We start from the raw sequence: 24,949 nt of genomic DNA, 5'->3' as shown, positions 1-24,949 counted from the left end.
TAGGTAGTAAAGCAGACAAAAAAACAAAACACATGTGCCCTGGCCAGGTGGCTCAGTTGGTTGGAGTGCTGTTCCATACACCAAATGTTGCAGGTTCGATACCCAGCCAGGGCATACACTTAGGTTGCAGGTTCAATCCCTGGTCGGAGCACGTATTGGAGGCAGCAAATGGATGTTCTCTCTCACATCGGTGTTTTTCTCTCTCCTCTCTTTCTCTTTCTCTCCCTCCCTTCATCTCTCTCTAAAATCAGTAAACATATTGTCAGTGAGGATTACAAAAAATTATAAATGAAAAAAAACCCACATGTGATCAATATTTCTTTTAAAAAACAACAGTTGCTCTGAACACAAACTGTGCCTTCTACCACTGGTGACACTGTTAGACCACAGACCGTTCTTCACTGGTAAAATGAAGGGTCCTTGAACTTCAGATCTCATCAAGCTGCTTTGTGTAGGAGACAGAGAACCTCTGAATCACTTACTGGTCATCTATCAAATGTCATCTGATAAATGTATCTGTTAAGGCATTTTTAACACCAATGAATTTAAGGTGATTGATTATTGAAGAAACCTGTTAATTGGGCAGCATTTCAATTGCTTAGCGGTTTGTGCAGATTAATAGGCTGCATATTAATGAAGTGCTAATTACTTCCTGGGAATATTTATGCAAGCCATTGTACTCATATCTATTTTCCATCAGACAACAACCTGAATTCTTTCTGTGGCAAAAGACTCATCACTCATATGCAGCAATTGATGCTATGAACTTTTGGGGAGGGTTTTACTGTGTCATCTTATTCTAGAGGGAACATAATCAACTGGTTTAGAAAGCAGATTGGGTTCTCTGTTCTGATCTGTTATCAAGAGAATCAGCCACTTGTCAACTCATTTCGAGCTTCTTCAGAGTCAAGTTCGGACAATTGGTTCGAAGCATGACATCACCTCCCCTCCCCCTCCCCTCCCCTGATTTTGGCCCCTTCTGTAAATCTGAACTCCACGCTTCCCTTGAGCCGAGTGTCAGCGGGTCAGGTTTAGTCGAGCAGTATGTGGAGGGCACACCGAGGTGTTTCTAGGGATAAGAAATGAGTCAGGCCCTCCCTTTGTGAGTTTAATGTGAGGGATGAGAAAACTTCTAGTTTTAATGGAAGCAGGTGGAAGTATCCTAAGAGAAGTATCCTGGGAGAATAGGAGGAAAGGAAACCTCAAACTCCAGAGGAACCAGGAAGGGTGTCCTGGAAGGAGTTACTTCATGTGGATGCTTGGGTCCTTCTGTGTTTGCCCCCTTCATTCAGCACAGTTTTGTAGAGTGTCCACGGTGTGACCTGGGCACAGCACTGGGGACGCAATGGGGAGTAATGCCAGGTGTGTTGCTGGCCTCCGTGACCTCAGCCAAAGGCACAGGGCATCTGTGGCCCCAGCTCTCTACCAGTTCTACATCAACTAGTCACCGTGTGGCTACTGTATGGCTTAAGTGTGAGGCATATGCTGGAGCTGTGGGGAGCAATTTCAGTCAGTCAGAGGTTTGTTCCCTTCTGATGGGACACCCTGGAAAGGAGATAACGTGGAGACACAAAAAATTGTCACATTTGTTGGGGGGGAGGGAGATCAAGTAAAACTGCACTCAGTTGTGCAGACAAGCAGGAGATGGCTCTTGAGGGGTGGTCCTGGGGGGACTCATGGAGAGGTAAGCCTCACACATGCTGTAGGAATCGCTCACCTGGTGGAAGGGCAGGGGGGGTGGTGAGTGGGGCCTCCAAAGCCAAGACAGAGACAGAGTGTGGGGCTAGGGACCTGTTCCTGGAGGACAGTTGGCACCACAAGACTGAAAGGGACAGGACACTTGGGCAGACGGGTGCAGGGAGAAGCAGGGAGGGTTGCCCAAGGGCTGGCGGTCAACTCGAGGAGACTGACAGTGGCCTGGCATTCTGGGAGAGGCTGAGGAGAATGTACCTGGAGAAGCCTGGAGCCTTGGGAGCCCTGGGGAAAACCCCACATGTGGACTGTTAGGCAGGTAGGCACCCACTACCCAGGTAGTGAATGTTTGGGTAGTGAATGTGTTTTGCATGAAATTTGTTTTCTGTCATGTTTTGGTTAACAGTCCATTCATTGGCAGCTGTTTGTCCTTGGCTGCCTCACAGGTCATACTGAGGGCCAGCACATAGGACCTTTTATCTGTAGGAACATATCTGCCCAGTAGGTAACAGTTGGTGAGGAAGACAGTTGCTGAGGCCATTCCAGTTTGGAAGAAATATCTCTAGTACCCAGCCATCTTCTGAGGAGTAAGTCCAAATGTTTGGGTTTGGTTAAGAAACCACCTTGTGCTTCAGGGAGGACTAAGCAGGCTGGGACGTGCGGAACCGAGAAAGTGAGCAGCTCTGACCCCTCTGTGGTACAGGCCGCCTCTGCCCGGGTGGGCCCTGTGTCGTCCCCACCGTGGTGACGCCAGACATCCGGTCGCCCCTTCTCCTGTCAGACAGGGGCTGCTGTTGGCCAGGCCTAGGGTGTTTCCCTCCCATCACGCACTGCTCAGAGAACTGGGGTCCTAGCATCTGCCCTGGCGGTATCTGAGTGAAAAAGCCACCGAGGATCGCCTGCCAGGACAGGGGGATGTCACAGTTGCTACGAGCTCTGTAGGGTTTTATTTACCTTTCTAACCACTTCCACCCCCAACCCAGAACCTGAGTGAATGTTTGTTTTATGTTAACTTAGTTCTACCTACAGACTCTTTTTCCTCACATCCCCAGTGTGTTTTTGTTTTCCTTTTCTCTGTATATTTTGTTTTCACACATTTCCAGGTTAGCTGAATATCCAACTTTATAGCAAAACCAGGTTATTCAAGAGCTGCTTTTCCTTTTTTTTTTTTTTAAACTTCTACTTTGGTTTTGAACATGGTATCATTGGGCAATATTGAAAGCTCCTCTTTTTAGCAAAGCGTTGGCCTTTTGGGGTATAGGAGACAGAAGGACTTCAGCTGCTGGATTGATTGATTTGTTGGTTTCCATGGAAGCAGCCCAAATTTTCCTTTGTCAACTGTCAGCATCACTGTCTTATGGTCGGGCACCAGCAGGATCTCTGGTGCCCAGCTTGGGTATGAGTGCTCTCCGAGACCCTACCCCAGCTGTTTCCTTTCTGGGTATCCCTTGTATGTATTTGAGTAATTTTTTGTTAGATGTGAGTGTAAATCACATCTAACAAACTGTTAATAGTCCAGAAACTCAATTTGAATCTTACAGGAGCAGTACGCTTTGTGAGTGGTACCTGTATTAAAAAAGAGTGAAAGGCAGAAGCTTAAAATAGTGCAGTGCTTTTCAGGGACATTTTTGTTACCTGCCTTCCACCCATTGCTTATCTGCCTACTCTTTTTCCAACACCTTGAATTAAACATTATGCAAAACACTCCTCTAAAATTATCTTGCCTGTTTTCTGTTTTGGCTTTTTGATAGCATTGTTATGTACCAATGGGTCCTTAGTTCAGATTTCAGAAGGGATGTGGGAGATTAAATAAATTGTGAACATTCATAAGGTTTAGTTGATATTGAAGAGTTAAATTCTTTATATTGGACTAACCTAGGAGACATTATGTTTTTGTATATACCTCATTTATATAGTTGCCTTGTGCTTAGAATAGTTATTTAAAACAGATCACTGAGAAATGAGAACTAATGACCCTTTAGTTGTGCAGATGAGAAGACCAAAGCATGGAGATTGGGACATCACCAGGATGTTCAAAGCCTCGGAGGGCCAGGCTGCCTGCCAGCCTTTGGTCTCACCTGCCCTAGATTTCCTGTCCTGCTGCTCCTTATCCTTCCTCCCTGTTCCTCACAGTCACCCATCTAAGTCCAAATTGGAAAAATGCGCAGAGACCAACATGGGTTTTTTCTTATTAAACTTGGTCTTAACTAGCATGCTTGTAGTGTATGGCTGTCGCAGCTGCTGACTGGCAGTGACCTTGGAACACTGCAGATGGCTCGTCGAAATGCGAAAAAAAACATAGACACAGACAACTGAGTCCTGTGGGGAAATAAGGACAAAACGGCCACCCTCACTAGGGGAGAGGGTCTCATATCCCACCCAAGCAGGCTTTTATTGGGTTTGTTTACACAGGAATTCAGGTAGAGCTCATTAATCATTACCAGGAAGTAAGGATCAAACAGTAGATAACAAAGAAGTCTGAGGGCCTATTTTGAGTCAGGGCCAGATGGCTAAAGAGCTGTAAAATTTGAGGAACAAACTTATTTCTTGCTTGGACCCTTATCATTTCATTGAGAGCATTCTAAACAAAGCAGGTTTCACAGGATTTTACATATTCTTTCTTAGGCCTGATCACCCGGGGGACCCTCCCTTTCCAGCACAGGGCTGCACCACCCTGTCATTGTTTCAGGCTTAGGTGGATCAAGGGAAGTAAGGCAGCCAAGAGATTAGGAGATTTTCTCACAGACAGTGAGGTCTCAGGCTATGTCAAAGCGGAGGGGTGAGGGTCCATCACCCCCTTTTGCTGTGACCCTAAAGTCCGTCCTTAGGGGGGCCCCCCATGTGATTGTGCCTGTCTTAGGTCGTTCCCCCCTTGGGGAATCTTACCTGTCATTGGCTAACCGACCAAGCATTGCGGGCCAGGCAGGGTGAAGTAAAAGGAGCAGAAGCAGTGCTCCTACCAGGGAGATAAGCTTTTGTCTCCTTGGTGGCTTACGGTCCAAGGTTGTTCCCTCAGCCTTAGCCTTGGCGGGGGTTACAGCTTCTGATACCAGGCAGGGCAGTTCCCAACATAAGGCCAGCCATTTTCACTTAGGACATTAATTAATGGAGAGTTAGATAAATGAATTGATTTGTTGGGACTATTTAACTGTTCAGTTTATCGAGCATCTGCCACATGAGCAGGTACTGTGTTTGGTGAATGTTTTCCATAAGTTTTCTTTAATGCCTGCAGCAACTCTGCAAATGGAGGTGTGCTGGCCCTGATTTACAGCCGAGGAAATCAAGACTCAGGTCCAGTAACTTGTACACAATCAGATAGCTGGTGAGTGACAGAACCAGTATTCTAATTCAGGAGAGGTGTTCTTCAGACCTGCTGCTCTTTTCCATTATACCGCATTGCTTCTCATGAACACAGTTTAAAGTGGATGAAATAATAAAATTGTCGTAATCTAGCAGGAACCAAATGATGTCTAGGTAGTAATTTTAATAGCTATTTAATATGTACCATATTTATGGAGTTATATTGTATATACAGAGCAGCACAGGAGTCAGTAAAGTACTGACTGGTGACGTTGCAGAGTGATCACACCTGTGTAGCCAGAACTTGTACCAGGAGACAGTGTTACCAGGAGCCCCCTTTGTCCTCTTCCACTTCCCCCCAACTCCCAAACAGCCACTGTTGTGCTGACACCAAGGGTTGGTTGTTGCCTGTTTTTGAACATCGTGTACATGGAGGCTTCCAGTATGGGCCCTTCTGTGTCTGGCTTCTTTGTTCAGTGTTGTGTTCGTGAGGTTCAGCGGTGCTGTTGCTTACAGCTGGGGCCCGTGTATTCTCACGGCCGTGTAGTTTTCTTTCCAGTGTACCTGCTGAGAGTGGACATTTGCGTTGCTTCCAGTTTGGGGCTGTCGTGAATAGCCCTGCTGTGAACATTCTTATATAAATACTTACATGTTTTAAGGAAAATGGGTCTTTCCTGGCTTTTTTTCCTCACTTTAATGTGGTCTTCTACAAGGTATTTTTTGTTCAAGATTATAAAGCTATGATAGAAAGCTTCTACAGTCTTTCAGAGACAGAAAAATCATCCTATTAAAAGGAAACCCAGTTCTCCCCCCTTGCTGTTCCAGCCCAGAGAGTGGAGTGCGTAGCCAGCATCCTTTCGGAATCAGACCCAAGTTCCGTCCTGGTTTTATTGTTATTTGTTGCCGGTGACAGCACTAATAACAGGTGACAGTCACCGAAGGTTTACTATTTCTACGCATCAGATGCTGTGGTATGCATTTCTCATTGGCTCTTCCTAACAGCCCTATGAGGTCATCTGCTATTCTTTTTTTTTTTTTAAACTGGTGAGGAAATGCGCTTAAAGTCACAGGTACAGTAAATGAGGAAGCTGGAAGTTAAACTTTGTCAGTGTGATCTGGAACCCATGATCTTGAAGCTGTCTGAGCCTTCTTTGTAAACTCGCGTGGATAATAGCCCCTACCTCACAGGGCTGTCGAGAGGATTAACTGATGGGGAGAGGCTTGCGTACAATACCGAGGGCAGACACACAGTGACTCCGTGATGGGCTCCTGTCATGGCGTGTTTCTTGTGCTTTCCCTTCACTCACTCACTTGCGTGCTGGGAGTCCAGGGCCAGACGTCTCTGCTCCAGGCCGTCAGGAAAGGGTCACCAAGTTACCTGTGGAGCCATCGCCACCTACTGGTCTCGCCGCACCCAGACCGGCTTATGGCTGTTGGCCCTGTGTTCTGTCTTCCTGAAGTTTCTTGCCTCCTCTCTCACTTTCTAAATATAGAATACATGCCTTTTTTTTTTTTTTTTTGTAAAAATACATTTTGAGGGGAATGAAAAGAACTGATGAGAAAATAATTTTGATATTTTCCCAAGAGTTTCACTATTTGGCATGTGTACAGCAGCACATTGGCAGCCAATTTACTGAGAGTTTGGAGTCCCCGCAGTAGTGGAGCTGGGCAGAGTGAAAAGTCACGGTTCTGCACTTGTGTAGATTGCTCTGGTTGGGTGCCATTTTTAAGCTTTAGTTTAGTTTTGTGGCCCTAGAGGTCTCCTGGGCACTTGTCCAGTGCGTATGGGTATCAGCTGGTGTCACTGTCTCCTGGTCCAGGATGGAATTTTAGTTTGCCTCAGGGTCAGGCAAGTCAGGAGTTTGTCAGTAAAAGGCTTTGCTGTTTAGGAGAAATTTCTGCCTTCATTCACTCCTCACCAGCATCTTCCCCTCTGGGACCCATGGGGGCTGAGGCAGATGGCTGGGGATCCAGGGAGAGCCTTTCCCCTTTCCCGCTGACCCAGGCCCAGAGAGTTTGCTGGCCCGCAATCAGAAGTGACAGGGATCTCTCAGATGATGTCAGAGGATGGCTAGAATCTTTTTGAGACAGCCTGGGAAGCAAATTGTCTTAAAGAATGTCTTGGAATTATTTGTAATTTTCCAGAAGTAGCTGTAGCAATTCAGAAGTTAAATTGTTTAGCTTTGATTGGTTTTAGTACATCTGTAAACTGTATACATTGTCATACCTCAGGAATTGTTTTCAAAGGGGTTCAACTGTTAGTGCTTTTAGGTACAATTAGATTTTAAGTATTTAGGTAAACATGAACTTTAACATAACCTTCTAAGTTCTTATTTTTAAATCTCAGAGGATGAAGTTTTGGACATAGGAAGCTTTGTCCAAGATCTCAAGGCAGTTTTCTTCCTCTTACACTGAGTCACCACTAGTTTTTCTTTACTGGCTTGATACTTTAAAAAGGAATTAACTTTATGAATCATTTACTCGACCAGAGGAGTGAATATGACAAGAATGCCCTTGTTTATGTCTGGAAGAATGTTTCTTGTAGTAATAACAACAACCACTTACAACATGCTTTTACTTTCAGACATTTCTGTCTCGTCTTGCTGTCAGGCTTCTGTGTTTATTACTTGGTGCTCAGCAAGGAAACAGGCCTGTCCTCCCAACTCCAAGGTCCTCCCAACTCCAAGGTCGTTGCTTTTTACCTGCTGCTGTGAACTTGACAGGTCACAGGCTCCCTCTGCTGGTAGTTAGGTGTGACTCCGTGACTTCATTTACGTAGTTAGGATTCATTGACCCAGTCAGTCCAAGAGGTCGGAGGAATGTGAATATAAACCAGGCCTGGTCTGCAAAGTGAACAGGTGGTAGGATATTTGTATGTGTATCGATGTAATACAAGGTGGAGGTCAGTGAATACTAGGAAGAGGAAACAAAGAAAATTCCGTAGATGCTTAGAGGTCAGAGTGTTTAACTGCAACTGGGAAATCAGGGAAGGCATCGTGGAATGTTTGACACTTACTGGGACCTGAAGAGGGGGCGGTGCAGGGATGGGTAGGAGGAGGCCCTGCTCCCCTGCTGGAGGGAAGGGGCTGCAAAGGTGCCCGTGAGGGAGGCAGAGAGGTGTGCACACACAGGGGGCAGAGTGTGGGGGTAGGGACTGGGAGATGGGAGCGCTCCCTTAGGATCAGAGTGGCATTTCCCAGCCTTGGTGGCAACGAGGAGCTTGGCTGGCAAAGGGAAGAAGTTGGACAAGGTCATTTCGGTGATTATTGCCCAATGTCGGTCGTGGCTCCAGGGTGTAAAGTCCCTGAGACGTGGCCCGAACCAGCTCCTACACTTCCCCAGCCACCAGCACTCCTGTGTGTTCACCGAGTGACAGAGGAAGCTCCCCGTGGGTTCGGCCCCTCCTTCCTAAACGACCTTTCCTGGATCCCAGCATGGTCTACTGCATGACGGGCACAGGGTCTCCCGCCTGGCCCACAGGCAGGCTTGAAGTCTATGCGCTTGACTCCCTCCTGGGGGATTCGGTGCCCCCTGCCCCAGCTCCATCTGGGAAGCAGGGCCAGCCAGTGAGAAAGAAGGGCTGCCTTCACACCTTCGTGTGCAGCTGAACTCCAGTCCCCGCCCGTCTGCTCTCCCCAGCAGGAGACGGCCAAGGTCCACCTGACTACGCTGGTCCTGTGGGAAAAGAAGGATTTACCAGACACTGAGTCTGAAGAGAAGCCAGAACAAATCACCCAAGCCAGAATTTGTTTCCTAGACTCAGGACTGAAGCCTTTTCATTCCGCACACTGAAAGCTCAACCCACCTCTTGGCCCTGAGCCCAAGACAGGTCTGCACTCTGGCGCTGGCCTCGGGAAAGACCGGGAGTGGGGCCCTTGTGCCGCCGCTACCCATGGGAATGGTGGGGATGACGGGGCAGAGGAGGGGGGCAGTGAAGTGAGACATCGTGGAGGCCAAATCAGTAAGACAGAGGGAAGAGTCACCCAGCGTGTGTGTGCTGACCACCTTTGCCTTCTCGCCGTCACCACTAAGATGTCTAGCAGACATCTCAAACTCAGCCTGTCCCCAGTGGAACTCCTGGTCTCATTGCCTGTCCGCTCTGCCCGCAGCCTCCTTCCCCCATCGACAGCGCTGACCTCCTAGTTGCTCGGGCCAGAAACCTAGTCATCCTTGATTCCTCCATGTCTTTCACACCTCTTCTCCAGGCCTGTAGGAAACCCCAGAGGCCTTCCCTTCAGAGTATGTTGTGATGGTGTGTCCTCTGACCCACTCTGCCGTCCTCTGCTCTAAGCCCTCTCTCACCAGCATTGCTGTAATAGCAGCCTACCTGATCCTTTCTTTGCCTGCTTAGGTCTGTTCTAAACTCGGTAGCTAGGGTGATCTTTTAAAAACACAAGTCAGATCTTATCACTTCTATGCTCAAAATCCTGAGTGGCTGGCTCCCCACTGTCCCTCATGGTGAAGGCGAGAGTCCTCACAAACTGGCTTCTTTGCTATTCCTCATACCCAGCAGGCACACTCCTGCCCATGGCCTTTGCACTGGCTGTTCCTCTGTCTGGAACGCTCTCCCCCGCCCCCCCATCCACAGGGTTTCTCTCCCCCTCCCTGACACTGACCTCATTAGGAGGCAGTGCTCTGCTTTGATTTGGGGTCATGGAGATTGACCTTGGTTTAGGGCAGAGAAACAGATCCTTTTATGGAAGCACATGGGCTTTCTCATCTAAAGATTAACTAGGATGAAACTGCTGTTAGCTCTTAAAGGCAGTTGGGCTGCACAGAGCTGTGTGTGGCGGGGTTCGTTTTTCACCTGAGGAACGCACTTTTCTGAGGTCCAGCACATCACAGTCAGGAAGGCCATGGTGGGATCGCTGACTCAGCATGCGCAAGGTTCGTATTCTCCGTGTGGTCAGAAGCTTGAAGGTGTTCTTACTTAACAGACTGAGGCAGCACAGTAGGGTTTAAGGAATGTTTGGTGTAATTTTGAGCCTTGATTATGTAGTTATACCTAAAATCTATAAAGGATGACACATCTACAATATTTTGGTTTTCACTGATTATTTATTCTTTGGATGTTTATTTTCACAATATTTTTCTACAAAAATATTAAGCATCATAATTGGGTAAACAACATAGATTTTAAGATCACAGGACATGCAGTTTTATTTATTTTCATTTGAGCTTTACACTGCTGGCAGTGTCAGCATGGACGAGTTATTTAGTTTTTGCTTCTCCATTTTACTATCTGTAAAGTGAAGATTCTAATTCTTCTGTGCATGGGGTTGTTGCTGAGGTCAGATGTGGTCACGTACCTGTAAGTGCTGTATCTACAGCCTGGGTCATTGTTGCCTGCCACCTGGAACAGTGTTTCTTACTGGGTGCGTCAGGGTACGGCAGTGTTTTGGGGCACTTCAGGGATTCAGGAGAACATCATCGATGACTTGGAAACCAAACTCATGCATGTATCAGCTGATGGCCACTAGACCTGTGTTCTGGTGTTTTTTGTACATGTCTTTATTCCATTCCATCACCCCCTCCTCACGCCCAAGTCCATGGAAGCACACCCGTGTGCTCGCCTCCTGTTAGCCCTGCCTCATGTGTAAACACACACACACACACACACACACACTTTCCTCAGATGTTTGACTCCGTGGCCTGAAATAAAGATGGAGCCCTTCTTCTCTCTAGGAGTATGTCCATGGAGGGCCTCTCCACTTCTGTTTAGTATAGATTTGCTTTAGTTCAACATTTGTTTAGTTTCTGCCACATGCCAGGCACTTTGCTGGATCTTGGGATTCAAAACTGGGAAAGAAAGGGGTTCTAACTTTGCAGAGAATACACAGAAACCTGGGGTTACCCTCTGTTAGGGTGCCTTTGCGATGGAAGTACCCCTGTGCCGTGCTGGGGCGCCGAGGGCATGGAGGCGGCTGTTCCTTCTCCAGACACACAGCCTAGATGGGGGGAGGGGGCATTCTTGGGCATTAGCTGGTTCACGTGGGGATCGCCATTTCGTTTAGGGGCAGGAAACTGGCCAGGGAATTAGTCGGCCTGTCCTCTGAACTCTCCAGGGAAGGCCCTGTGTCAAACAGCCTGCAGTGTCGGGCCCTGCATCTGGTTTTTGGTTTGGAAAATGAAGTAATCTTACAGGGACAGGGAAGCATGAAATGGTGTGCTAAAGATCTTGAAATATTTGCCACATCTGCTTTGGGGGCAGAGGAGCAGGGCTGGGGCGGGTACCAGGAGGCATACCTCAGGGCCTGCGGTGGTAAGATCCACCTGCCACACGGACCCACCGGGCTTGATGCTCAGCCAGCCTTGGTCCTCGCGGCTTGCCCCCCGGCAAGCATTTATCCTGTTCTGTCTCATTGTATTCTCTATGTAGTGTCTCATGTAACACACTCGCAGAGCACCCACTGCATGTGGGACTGAGTTAGTCTCTGGACGTGGTGGTGGGAAGTATCCTGTGTGACCTGAAATTGAAGGTGTGGCCAGGTTAGGGGATTATTTGCTTTAGTCGTAGGCAGCACAGAACGCTACGGATGTTCTTCTCTCTCCTTTACTCCCCCGGTTGCTTTTCCAGAGCTTCAGAAAATTGTTGAAGGAAGTAGCAACGTGGGCCGAGAGGATGGCGTGTTCAGCTTGTGTTACCTGCACGGCTATGCTGGGCCTCTGCATTTGTGTGAGGTGTCTTCTCAGAAGAGACCACAAATGAGTCTTGTCTTTCTGTTTCAGACAGCCCATTTGAGGATCCTGACCTTAAGGACACATATCTCATTCCAAGAAATATCATGGCTGAACCAGACTATATAGAAGATGACAACCCTGAACTAATTAGGCCTCAGAAACTCGTCAATCCTGTCAAAACGTCCCGCAACCACCAAGATCTTCACAGAGAACTTCTTATGAATCAGAAAAGGTAAGATGCTTTCATGAGCAGAGTTCCTCTCAGGGGACTTGTAACTAGGTATAACTTTAATTACACTTAGAAAGGCTTCAAAGAACTGTTTGTTTCTTCACTGTATTTGCGGCTCCCGTATTTCTTCCCGTGTCCTTGAGCCGGGGCATTGCTCCATGCCGTGAGGCCAGAGCAGGCGCAGCTGCCAGCACCGGGTTGTCCACAAGTCTGCAGTCCTCCATCCCCTTCTCAGAGGGACACAGATTTTAAACCTGGGTGGAAGGGTCTGCACTGAGGATAAAAGGGAGTGTCCTATGTCAAAGTGAAATACATTATTTCTTAGATTTGTAAAAGTTCTGAATTTTCCTCTTATGTATGTGAATATGTGGGAGTCAGAGGTAAATATTGCTGCTTTAGCATCTGTGAGTGGCAGGTTGGAGCCTCTAGAACTACATCAGTCTTCATAGATAATAACACTTGCTTTTTCTTTGTTTTTAAGTAGCATTTTAGTTATTGTTATTGACATTTGTATTGTTTGTAATTGTTGTGGAGACGGTTTCTTTGCCTTCTATTTCCTTTGCAAACCATTTGTTAGTTCCCCGGTGTCATGAGTAATTTTGGATGTTGAGTCGTGGTGCAGCTTTTTAGGTGATGCTGGCCAGGGCGAGCAGACAGCGATGTTGAACAGGGAGAGCAGAGGGTGCAAAGTTTTTTTAATTGATTAGGACACAGGGCTACCTTCATTACTGAAGGTCAGTTAAGCTGCATTTAGAACTGTTTTCAGATCTTCAGAATGAACACTGCTGATCCAAATTGTGAGTCTGTATGGCTCACTCAAACACCCAGCCTTTGCTAACCTCTGGTACTACCCATTGAACTGAAAGATACATAGATCAAGTTAAGTATTCGAGTCATGTTTTAGAGGGAAGGCCTCATTAGAAATTTTTTAAAATTATTGTGAAGGAAATGAGGGGGCATTTTTACAGCAGTTCTTCCCGACTCCCCCCCACAGAACTCCTGTCCCAGGAACTCTTTTATAGACACGTCCTTCCTCTGGGCTGCGGGGTGTGACCTCACCCCCTTCAGCCCCAGGCGCGTGAGTGTGCTGCTGGGTTAGTGCTTACAAACTGAAATCGAGTTTGACCCTTCCTGAGCAGCACTTAGCTTCTCCTGGTTTCTCTCACATCAACAGGAAAAGATGGACTCATTATCATCATGCCCAAAGCAAAAATAGGGCTCTCCAATTTCCTGAACAGGCCACACAATTTAGAGACAGTCCTGCCTGGCAAAGTCTGCATTTTAGGGGAAAGATAAAGTTCAGTATACTCCAAAAGAGAGTAGCTAAGTGGTTTTCTAAACCAAATGGCTTTCTGATTGTCTCTGCATCTTGGATCTCAGTTCCCTTCCCTACAAAACGGGGGTAGGGGGTTTCGTTGATCTCTAAGAACCACTTGAGGTCACACTGGTTTTCTGTTGTGTTTTTTCCTACTGTATCTATGAAAAGGCTCCAAGTCAGATGGAGTAGTAGGCAAAGGTAAAACAAAAACTGGCATATATAAAGTAGATATAAGAAAGATATATAAAAATACCTTTCTTATAAAAACAGAAGTAAATAGTAGCATGTATAAATACCTATTAAAATGCATGGCGTATAGTAAGTACTCAGTCCCAACCACATGTCCACTTTCTAGGTAGTGTCATCAGGAAATTCCTATTGTTTTTTCCCTTCTTGTTTGAAAATTTCTGGTCTGAGTATAGAAGTACATTTAAAGAAAGAAAGAAAAACAAGGTTTCAAAATCAAATGAACGTATCTTATCCTGTATCTTCAGGTTTCTCAAGATAAAATCTGAGCGTAGTAGGGTCCTCTGTTGGAAATACAGCTGGTTTTAAAGTGCAGACTTCTCAAGCAGTTTCTTCTTTTATTCATCTTTTATCACATACATGTTTCAGAGACTGTGGGGGGGTTATTTCTAAATTTTAATGGTAGAATGTAAGAAGTACTACGTCAATAATAAATATATGTTTGGTTAAAGGATAATTATACTTGATTACTGGTTTGTACCATAATGAGAGGTCTGTTCATTTTCTATAATTCGTAAAGGGTCTTCCCATAGTTTATCTCGGCCAATCCGATGACCTTTTCAGTGACCCAGCCTGTGTTATCTCGGGGTCACCCTAATTCGACACACCAACAGGAGAGGGCTCAGAGTGACAGGCTAAGGAATCTTCTCACGGTCTCACAGCAGTTTTCTGGGATCAAAAGGGTAGAAATAAACATACAACTAAAGGCAGTTTAAATGAAGGGCAGAGATGAATCAAATATAGTAATAATAAAAATTAGAAAAGGACAGGGAAATGAGAGGGAGACAGGAATGAGGTCAACATAAAATGAGCTTTCCGTGGAGCCCTGTACCTTTGTCCCACACGGCAGGAATTTGGCTCAAAGCCCCATAGCAGTTAGTTTAAAGAGTTTTTTTTGAGTTACTTTTAAAAGATCTTAAGATAAAAGCAAAGTCACCGCTTAGGAGACCAAATACTCTACCCATAGGTCTTCTAATTCTGAAATTTAAGTTCTTCTAAGTATATAATTCTGCTCCTCTATTTGTTCTCTTTTGGACTAAGTTTCAGGTTAAAAGTCTTTACATTCCGGGCTGGTCACAGTTTGCCATAAAGTCCAGGTTCTCAGGTTCTATAGGCATTCCCCAAAACATAAGAAGGGCAGATTTCAAGAGGCACGTTTTGGGTTTTCCTTTTTTTTTTTTTTTTTTTAAGTTGAAAGATTAGTGTTTAGGAGGTCTTAAAAATATTTCTAATATAATATATATTCTATCTTCTGTACAAGAGTTCTTTTGGAAGGCAAATATAGAATACCCAACTATTCAAACATACCCCTGACAGTGGTTCTTCAGCTTGCACACTTCAGTCGGTGGTTTTTACTCCCAGTGTGTTTAGTTGATCTTCATTTGGCATGCTTTGCTAGACAGATATTATCTCAAGAAATACCTGTTGCTATACAACATGGAAAAATACGGGAAATTGGGGTAGAAGTATTTGCATTTGAATCTATGCAGGTAGAAATCAAATGGTTTGGGCAGAAATGGAGACAAGGCAGGCAGGCCAGAAGATTCCAAGATTAAAGATCAAGGGCTTGGAATCCAAATGCACTCTGCCCTCTACCCTAAGAGGACAGTTAGGACAGGAGATGTGTGGCTGGGTGGGCAGGGGAGCATGTGCTGTTAGGGTCTGCGCCGGCCCTCGCCTCTGGCTCAGGTCTCCCAGGTGAGGAGGCAGTTTCACTTTTGTGGGTTCAAGTGCCTCTGGAGTGGAGATGAAGATGGAGTGGATACGGACCATTCCAGCCCACCCCTGGATGTATTCCGTGGTTTCTGTGACATGTGAAATATATATATAACGTGTCGCTGTCTTTTTGGAGGGCAGTTTGGCAATATACATGAAAATATAAGATGTGCAGATACTTAGCCAGCAATTCTACTTCTATGAATGTAGCCAACAGAAATACTTATATAAGAGTGCAAATATAAGTGTACAAGAAAGGTCATTGCTTCATTCCTTTTAATAGGGAACAATTGGAAACAACCTAAATGCATGTCCATGTGGGTGTGGCAAACGTATGGCACTTCTGTGTGTACTGTGATGTCTTGTGTAGGTGTTAAAAAGATTGAGGAAGAGCTTTGTTTGTAAAGGTATAGAAAGTATGGAGGAGCCTCCGCGACACTGTTATCTCTGGGTCCAGTGGGGGAGGGCCCATTGACATAAAATACAGCATAAATGGCGCTCTCAAGATCTGTTTAACAAGGAGAGTTCAGGCGTGCTTTCACTTTTTATTTTATATATATATATGTCACCCAGCCTGTTTTTGTGCGAGGAGCACTTACTAATTTTAAAAGTTGGCCTGGCCCACTGTAATAGTCACAGCTAGCAGGCTCAGGATTAACTGTTGGTTTTGAGTGCTACAAAGCCACCAGGATTTGAGCACCTGTCAGTCGCGAAGGGATTAAAGTAGTTGTTAATTGTATGTGTCAGGACTGATTAAAGAGAATCGACTGTTGTCATGCACAGAGTGATACTGTAGTTTTTATGAAATTTCCGAAAGCTCATTCCTCTCCCCAGTCTGACCCAGTTTTAGACACAGGGAATCTGCAGGCAGGGCTTGCCTGACTTTTCCCAGTCAGCACAGATTAAGTGGTCGGCTATGTTAAAATATTAACTGAATTTGCATGACTTCGTGACTGTTACAAGTGAAGAACATTTATCGTAGGAACACCATTCCTGAGCTGTTACTAAATATTTTATCTTCCTGCCACCATGGTGTAAAGTCTCTGAACAGGAAATGAATACCGGGTATTAATTAAACCCATTCATACGCTGCAGCAGAATGTCAGCTTAGTGTGTCACACATCAAAGTTCGCTCAATAGCTTCTGAGTAATCCAGAAGAATTTAATAACAGTTGAGGTTAATTTTGCCTGTGAAATAATAGGGAAAGAAAAATGTTTGAAATTTTAATTATGCAGATAGCTAAGTCCTTAATCCTAAAATTTAAATCCTTAAATCTGTCTGTAGTATCCTAGAGGCCTTTTAATAGTCATGAAACTGAAGGACTCCTTACTCAGATTACTTGAACACATTTTCCTGTGTTCAATGACACTTAGGTTTATTGTGAACAAAATACCGTCAGCAACTTTTATTGTGCTGATTAAAGATTTAATTTTCAGAATCGTATGTACTTTTGTCTCCATCATACTATCTTAGTAACTGTGAAACCATAGTGAAATCACAAAAGTAGCCTGTCTCTTTTGTGTCACTGGAAATTTGGTTGAATTTATTATTATTTTTTAAATTATGTTTTACTGTTTATGCTATTATAGTTGTCCCAATTTTTACCCCTTTGTCCATCTCCACCCAGCCCTCCCCGTATTTGCTCAGGCAGTCCCCACACCATTGTCTCTGTCCGTGGGTCATGCATATATGTTCTTTGACTAATCCTTTCACCTTCTTTCATTCTTCTTCTTCCTCCTCCTCTTCTTCTTCTTCCTTCTTCATTTTTTACCAAAAGTTTTTTTAATGAAAATTGGGAAATAATAGACACGTTACTTTGACTATGTATCCTTTATCTTCAATGATAGTATATACTGATCTTTATTTTGTAAACAACTGAGAAATTTATTGCAATTTTTAAAAATATATAGCTTAGAGAGATGCCAGCATTTTTTAAAAGATTCCAACTAGACATGAGGAAGGAATATGATTTTGAGGATTAGTTCACAGATGTGACACTGTGAACTTCAAAGAGATTGAGATGAGTGTGCAGTTGAGATTCTCATAACCAGAGCACACATTATGGAAATTATTTGACTTAACAGTTATTCACATGATTAGTTGATCAGTTCCATTACTTAATTCAAGTATTTGGGGAGCAGCCATCGAGGTAGACATCGTGGTGTACAGACTGGCAGTCGTCCTCAGCCAGACCAGACCAGACAGTGGAGGAAGGTGCACAGGCCCATCTCTCTGAAGGCTGGTTCCGCAAGGTTGATTCAGCAGTAGTGCTAACTTCCCTCAGCCCAGAAGAGCATGAGATACTATTTGGTCAAGTGTGGAGGAGCTTTGTCCGCACAGCCCCCCATCCGCCATGGATGAGACTAAGTCTACTGAGACATGATCTGCTTGGGGAGGAAAGGTGGCTGATCTCTCACAGGAGAAGGACCAAGAGCCTTTTCCTCAACGGCTTTTATTGGGTTCGTTTACACAGGAATTCAGGTAAAGCTCATTACTCATTGCTGGGAAGTAAGGATCAAATAACAAGGAACTCTGAGGGCCTATTTTGAGTCAGGGTCAGATAGCTAAAGAGCTGTAAAAAACTTTAAGGAACAAACTTACTTCTTGCTTGGACCCTTATTATTTCATTGAGAGCATTCTAAACAAAGCAGGTTTCACAGGATTTTACATATTCTTTCTTAGGCCTGATCGCCCGGGGGACCCTCCCTTTCCAGCACAGGGCTGCACCACCCTGTCATTGTTTCAGGCTTAGGTGGATCAAGGGAAGTAAGGCAGCCAAGAGATTAGAAGATTTTCTCATAGACAATGAGGACTCAGGCTTTGTCAAAGCCGAGAGGCGAGGGTCCATCATCCCCTTTTGCTGTAGCCCCCAAAGTCCTTCCTTAGGGCCCCCCCCCCACGTGATCGTGCCTGTCTTAGGTCGTTCCCCCCTTGGGGAATCTTACCTGTCATTGGCTAACCGATCAAGCCAGGGAGGCCAGGCAAGGTGAAGTAAAAGGAGCAGAAGCGGTGCTCCTGCCAGAGAGATAAGCTTTTGTTTCCTTGCTGGCTTATGGTCCAAGGTCATTCCCTCAGCCTTAGCCTTAGCAGGGGTTACAGCTTCTGATACCAGGCAGGGCGGTTTTCAACAGTCAAGTACATGTGTGTGGATGCATGAGAGTGCATTTGCTGACCATCACCCTTCGCACCCTTTTCTTGTTCTGTGGTTTGTTTCATTTTTTATTTTAAATGCTCTCAGTAAATGTTAATACCAAGTGGAGATTACTTAGGAGCTAGTGGAGCCTGGCTGAAATGCTAGGGAATGCTCTCCCCTTGAATTGCTACAGACTCCTTAGAAGGAGAGTTGCTATGCCTAAGCTTTGGTTTTGTGTCTCCCCTTTGGAGGAGCTGGTAGCTTAACTTATCCCCCAGAAATACAGGACATCCCTGGAGCCTGACTTCCGTGCATTGTAGTAGTGTAGTTGACCACACATCTGAAATGTTCAGCTGCAGGCATCACTGGGTGAGGTGTCCGGCGTCAGAGTTCTTCGTGGCCATGCCCCACAATAATAAGGAAACATTGGACGTGCCTTCACACATGCAAGAACCCTGTTACAAATCTGAAACTTTGGCCATTTTGCCATTTAAATTTCTGGTGAAGCCATCTCATCTCCAGGTCCACTTCAGGTGGTCGTCACACTGTTGAATGAGCATGCTGTGTCTCCTTCCGCACCCCACCCCACACCCACTAACCTCCTTTGTATAGCCCAGTGTCTGGCACTCAGTGCATTTTTATGCAGTCAATAAATATTGCTTCCTTTTGGAAGATATTCGTGCCCTTTCATGCTCATGAATTTCCACCCGTGTTGACTAATTAACTGGGAGGAGGTGTCACAATCATGCTAATTCATGAGACCCCTTTCTCTGTGGCTGATGCCTTGGATTTCTATTCATGAAGGAATGTGTCCATTTGATTCCAACTTTTTAATTTTGTTAATTTGGTTTTTTGCAGGGGTCTTGCCCCTCAGAATAAGCCAGAGCTGCAGAAGGTGATGGAAAAGAGAAAACGAGATCAAGTGATAAAGCAGAAGGAAGAGGAAGCACAAAAGAAGAAATCTGACTTGGAAATAGAACTATTAAAACGACAGCAGAAGTTGGAACAGGTAAGGATGACTGTGTGAAGGTGGTCTTTTTCTTCCTGAGCTAAATTTGGCATACAACACTGTGTAAGTTTAAGGTGTACAGCATGATGAGTTGACACATTTATGTTGCAATATGGTTGCCGTTGGTGTCTTAGCTGGTACCTCTGTTGCATCACATAATGATTATTCTGTAGTTGGGCACAATTAAGATCTAGTCTCTCAGCAAGTCAAAGGTTTATGGCACAGTTTTGTTGTCTTCAGTCACTGTGCTATTATTTTACCAGGTCTCCAGGACTGTTTATCTCCTAGTGGCCAGTTTGCACCCTTTGATCACCATCTTCTATTTCCCCACCTCCAGCCCCTGGTAACCACCACTCCACTGTCTGCTTTCACAAGCTTTTTTTTTTTTTTTTTTTTAAGACTCTACGTGCAAGAGATATGATACAATATTTGTTTTTCTCTGACTTATCTCGCAAGTTGTCTTTCATGTCCTGAAACATAAGAATGTTGGAATAAGCAGAATTTGCCCTTTTCAGTGTGGATCTGTGTTGGAGCATTGTCCCAGAGACCAAAGGGTTGCGGGTTGATTCCCAGTCAGGGCACATACCCAGGTTGCTGGTTCGATCCCTGGTCAGGGCGTATACAAGAATGCAACCAATCAATGTTTTTCCCTCTCACCACTGTTTCTCTCTCTTCGCCTTCCTATCTTTAAAAAGCAATGAAAAAATGTTCTCAGTAATCTCTCTCTCTCTCTCTCTCTCTCTTCCCCCATTTCTCCTACTAAAAAAAAAATTTACCAGACATGTCAGATGTAAATGTTTATACCATGAAAGGAAAATATGAGGCAAAATATCAGCAAATGGCCTAAATACATTTAAGTGAAAGTCCAAAATTCTGCCGAGGACCTAGAAGAGATTCAGGAGGCAAAGCTAACACCAGGGGCTCTTAGTGGGTGAGTGAGTGAACTTAGTGAGTGAACTTGAACTTCACTGAGAGTCTAGGAGACCTGGGTCGATCTCAGGATCTCGTTGTCTTAACCATGATTTTTAGATTCTCATCATCTCTGGCATTGCTTGTAGTTACAACCCCTTGGCTGCTGCTCCTGTGTAGAATTACACCGGGACCTATATACATATGTGTGTGGGTGTGCATTTTTTTTAACTGAAACCAGGAGAAACAAAGCCACTAAGGACTTTGGAAAGAGGAGTGTTTTTGGAAAGAGGAGTGTTTTGAAAAGCCTCTCAGTTTGTAAATAATTTTCCTGTTTCTGAATTTTATTCAGCTTGAACTTGAGAAGCAGAAACTGCAAGAAGAACAAGAAAATGCCCCCGAGTTTGTGAAGGTTAAAGGCAATCTTAGGAGAACAGGCCAAGAAGTGGCCCAAGCCCAGGAGTCGTAGGCCCAGGCCTCAGAGACTGTGCCGAAGCTGCGAGCAGGTGCCTCCTCAAGGCTTCATCTCGGGGCACAAGCTTCTGGGGAGCATCCCAGCCAGCAGAGCATCATCACTTAAAAAGGATTTGGCCTTGGTTCACCTACTGTCTGGGTGGGTAAATTACCTGTGACAGCTGCAGTTCCTATTCGCCAAACGAAGGACGTTGACCAGCACTCGAGTTGGGATATGGACCTGTGTTCAGAGACTCTTTAAAAACAAGTAAAGGAACGGGACACTGGATTAAATTCTTGAGAGTTGCACTACTTGGTTTTCCTGCCGATCCAAGTTTAGTGGGGCACAGAGCCTTTTTTCTTTTGAAAACTAAGAAAATGTGTTTTATTCTTCCTTTAGTTACCTACTAGGTAATTGAGATCACATAGACATGCATTTGATCTGTTACAGCCAATATTCAGTAATTCTGTTTTGAGAACCCCAAATTTCCTTGTTTAATTTACACTTCCACCCCTGTTAGGTGAATTCACACCTGAGAACGTACGTGTTAATGTTGAGCACAGCTATTACCTTTATTGACAGCCATAGGGTGAAGAGGGTTTAAAATATGTAAACAAACGTACATAAACAAAAATACGTAAATGGCCATCTTGACTTTATTTTAATTTTTTTGGTTATATTCCACGGTAACATTCCAGCTCAGAGAAGGCACATTATGTAAATCCATTTATTGCTTTGATAACTTTTTTTTTTTAATTTCTTGCTGAGCTAGTCCTTTTGTATGAAATAATCTCCCCCATCCTTTGGAGAATAAAAGCTAGTCCACATAACCCAATTTCAGTGTCAAAAGTAGAGGGTCTAAATCTTTTGATTCCTTCTGAGAGCAGTGTGGGGAATGCTCCCATTGGGAGCCTAGAAAGGAGGAGTTCTTTGGCTATTGTAATGTGAAGCAAGTGTAGACTGGTCTCAAGGAGGCCTAGTTGGAAGATTCATAGCATTTGTACGTGTTGAAAGTTATCAAAATCCAAGCCTTGAAAATTTATGAATAATGATCACCCATTTCTTTAATTTTTTTTTTCTTGAGAAGAAAGACTATCTCCGCACTCTCTTAGTTACGATGATGCTATTGATAATGATGACGTTAATGACTACTATTCTGCATCTCAGGAAAAGCCAACGTGAAGGGAGAAGCTGCTTAGTTTTCGGACTCTAGCTAGCAAGCTACTCAAAGTGAAGCCCACGTGCCAGTAACAGCCAAGTCCTTAGGCAGGATTCGTTCTGTACTGATGCTGTGGCACATTCGACATGGGGCGGTCCGGAAGAGTTTGTGTGGATTCAGTATGTTCTCCATAGTGACGATTCAGCCAGTAATTTCTCCATCGAAGGCCTTCTTATAATTCCTCTAAAGGCACATAGAAAGCTGGGTTCTGAACTTTTGAATTCTTAATAAACATTAGGAGAAATTGGCTTTCTGTGGGAATGTTTTTCATAGTTGACCATTAGGCTCATATTCAATGCTAATGTGAACAAGATATAAGTAAATGCAGTGATCGTATACTGCTAGTTTGAGAATATGTAGATTACATGTGGAATGGATGACTTCCCTCATCAGTAAGTATTATTTGAATAAAATAGGAGGCATTTAAGAGAATATATTGCTCTATCATAGTTGGCTTTTGAAGGATGGAATGGCAACTTTTTCCATCACTTCCTTTTCAGAGAAGAAAGTACGTTAACTGATTGTCTTGAAAGCACACTTCTGATCGCACACTGACTGCAGTTCTTTCTCCGTGCATGCGCGCTAATGATGTGACCTGTAAGGTGAGGCTTCGGGACCGGCTCGGACGTAGCCTTCACTGCACGTGAGATCTTCAGATCCTGTGTCCTTGAAGCAGTTCTGCCACTTGATGAAATTCTCAAGGGCTCTGGCAGACTCCTTTAGAAGGACTAATTCTGTTTCTAGAACTTACCTAGAATTCATTCTTCCCTGGGAAAAAATAAATTACGCAAGCATTTCCCTCCCAATTTCACAAATCCACAGACTTATTTGTAGTTTGTAGTACAAGGTCTGGCCAAACCAACACTTGTAAATAGCACACAGTGATGTCTTAGTGGAAGGTACATGCGGAGAAGCTCCTTGAAGTCATCAGATCAGCTTAGCTCATAGGCCCAAGTTGTAAAAGGCCTCAGCCTCCTTCAGCGCTTTAACACTGTACACCCCAGACTCCCTAGGACTCACGACATCTGAGCAGCTTTGTGCTTTGAGCCACTTTTGGACAAAATCGGCTCCATTTTTCCACTCCATGGTTTTCTTATACTAGTTCAGTGTTTTATAGTCTCCTAGTAGTAAAGTAGTGTTGCTTTCTAAGCTATAACAGTTGACTTTATTCTTCTACTCTGAAAAATCTTGACTCATTTGAGTGTATATAATATATATAAAGGGAGCCTTAATGGGTTTGTTTTCATAATTTAATATTTTTTGTATTTGCTCTTGTATAATTGTTTTTAATGAAAGTATTACAGAATCGAGGGTGGAATTCTTAGAACCAAAGTTATTCTTAATAAAAATCACCACATGCTTGGACCACGCAGCACTGTTTGTCTGGTGTTTTTAAAATGTGTGTGTGGAACTGAATGCAGGGAAGGTGGATTATGTTCACTTCAAAGATCAGAAGGTGGTTCTAAGGTCTCGCTTTGATGACTCTCCTTTTTGTACACACTTGTCCCCAAATTAGTGATATCCTCTGGCCTTGTGTCAGTCAAGACTGACAATTTATGATGTCGAATTTACGCTAAGGCACTATGCTACACTTTGTGTAGAATACATGGTATTTTCACAGCAGCTGACAGCGCTGCAGATCAGAGTATTCTGAATGTTAGGTAGCTTGGCAGGACACTGGGAGATATGTTTGGGGAAGGAACAGTTTTTGGTGCTGGTGAATTGGTACACCTGGCATGTCTGAAGTATGACCATAAAATTATTTTGCTGATGCAGCTAAAATAATGTTACCCTCGGAGAAGTTACTCTGGGAAGCTATACACATGATTTTATTACACTGCTGGTTAAATTAGTTTGGAGGTTTCAATCTCTTTTCTTTTGCAAGCCCAGATTATTACTCAGCTTGATCACCCGATTCCTAGTATCTTTGGACTCTTGAAAATCAGATCTACTCAGGGCAGTAAGGATTTGTTTCCTCTAAGGTTATATATACCATGAGTTCTAAAGGCCAGCACACAAGACAGGTTCCAAAAATTATTTGAACAGTAGCTGCATCCTTGGAACAACTAGGCATTTTCACAAGGTGACAGTTTTAAGGCAGCCAGTCCATTCATTGGGCCACTGGATGCTTGTTTCTTACAGTAATCGGCAGATTTGAAAGGAGGTGCAGCAACTAATGTTTTTGGTTAAGACTTGAAATGGTTGAGTCTTTTGGTAAAAGACTTTAGCTGTCGTACAACTAAAAGAAGTATTAGAATATTACCACTAGGCTTACATTTACCAGTATACTGAGAAACAAAGTGTTTTCTTTCTGAGGTCTTAGGGTAAATAAAATCTTTATGAGTAAGCCCTGTAATTACTATTTCCACATTTTTTCTCATGAGAAAATGCATTCTGATGATCAGTTGAAGCTGTTTTGAATGTCTTCTCAGTTGCTCCTAGATTTCCTGGGGCACTTGGTTATTTATGGACAGTGTGCTGATCGCTGCTGGGATGTTGCTGCTCCTGGGCCCCGCAAGGTTAGGAAATAGGCATGTGTGTGAGTGTAAATATGTATTTGTGCATTTGCAGTGATATTTATAGTGATTGGAAATCATTAGTTAACAGCAATATCCCCAATTCTGACCCAATAGCACATTCTAGCGTTCTTCTTTTCCATATCTGTAGCCCCCTTTTCCAGCAGGGGAAGCCTGGCTGCCCCCTCCTCCACATCCTTATTTCTCAGTCATGTCGGATGTAGCTCAGCCACCATCTCCACTCTGACCTTGCCTGAATTGCTCAGGAAGGAAACGAGGAAACGCTGTTTTTTTCCTTGTGCATTTAAACAGTGATTGTGAATTGAATTAAACTGTCTCAAACAACTTAAATTACAGTTGCAGTTTAGTATGCCTGATTGTGTTGAACCTTTCAAACTCCTTATGAGCACATGAACCGTGCTTGATATACTGGTTCCAGAAAATCAGAGCCACTAGGAAATAGATATATAGGAAAGGTAAATTGGCTCACACCATGATGGAGGCTGAGAAGTCCCACAGTTGGCCT

The 24,949-nt window shown here is 44.3% G+C and overlaps 1 protein-coding gene across 2 annotated transcripts in view; it reads left to right on the top strand.

Annotated features, from left to right (window-relative positions):
* The window catches only part of FAM107B (family with sequence similarity 107 member B), a 74,598-nt gene extending 51,319 nt beyond the window's left edge, over positions 1–23,279 (top strand). The window contains exons 1-4 of one of the 2 annotated variants that reach the window (XM_036023979.1): positions 9,738–9,879; positions 11,722–11,905; positions 19,175–19,325; positions 20,587–23,279. In XM_036023979.1, the coding sequence (XP_035879872.1) occupies positions 9,849–9,879; positions 11,722–11,905; positions 19,175–19,325; positions 20,587–20,703 (483 nt within the window). In that variant the 5' untranslated portion in view covers positions 9,738–9,848 and the 3' untranslated portion in view covers positions 20,704–23,279. Of the gene's footprint in view, positions 1–9,737; positions 9,880–11,721; positions 11,906–19,174; positions 19,326–20,586 lie in introns of those variants that run through there. The other variant, XM_028506625.2, reaches the window with a different exon arrangement.
* Positions 23,280–24,949: the final 1,670 nt, after the last annotated feature.

Source organism: Phyllostomus discolor, chromosome 1 (assembly GCF_004126475.2).
Source record: "Phyllostomus discolor isolate MPI-MPIP mPhyDis1 chromosome 1, mPhyDis1.pri.v3, whole genome shotgun sequence".
NCBI lineage: Eukaryota > Metazoa > Chordata > Mammalia > Chiroptera > Phyllostomidae > Phyllostomus > Phyllostomus discolor.
The sequence above is the reverse complement of the archived record's forward strand: the minus strand, read 5'-3'. Positions and strand labels throughout refer to the sequence as shown.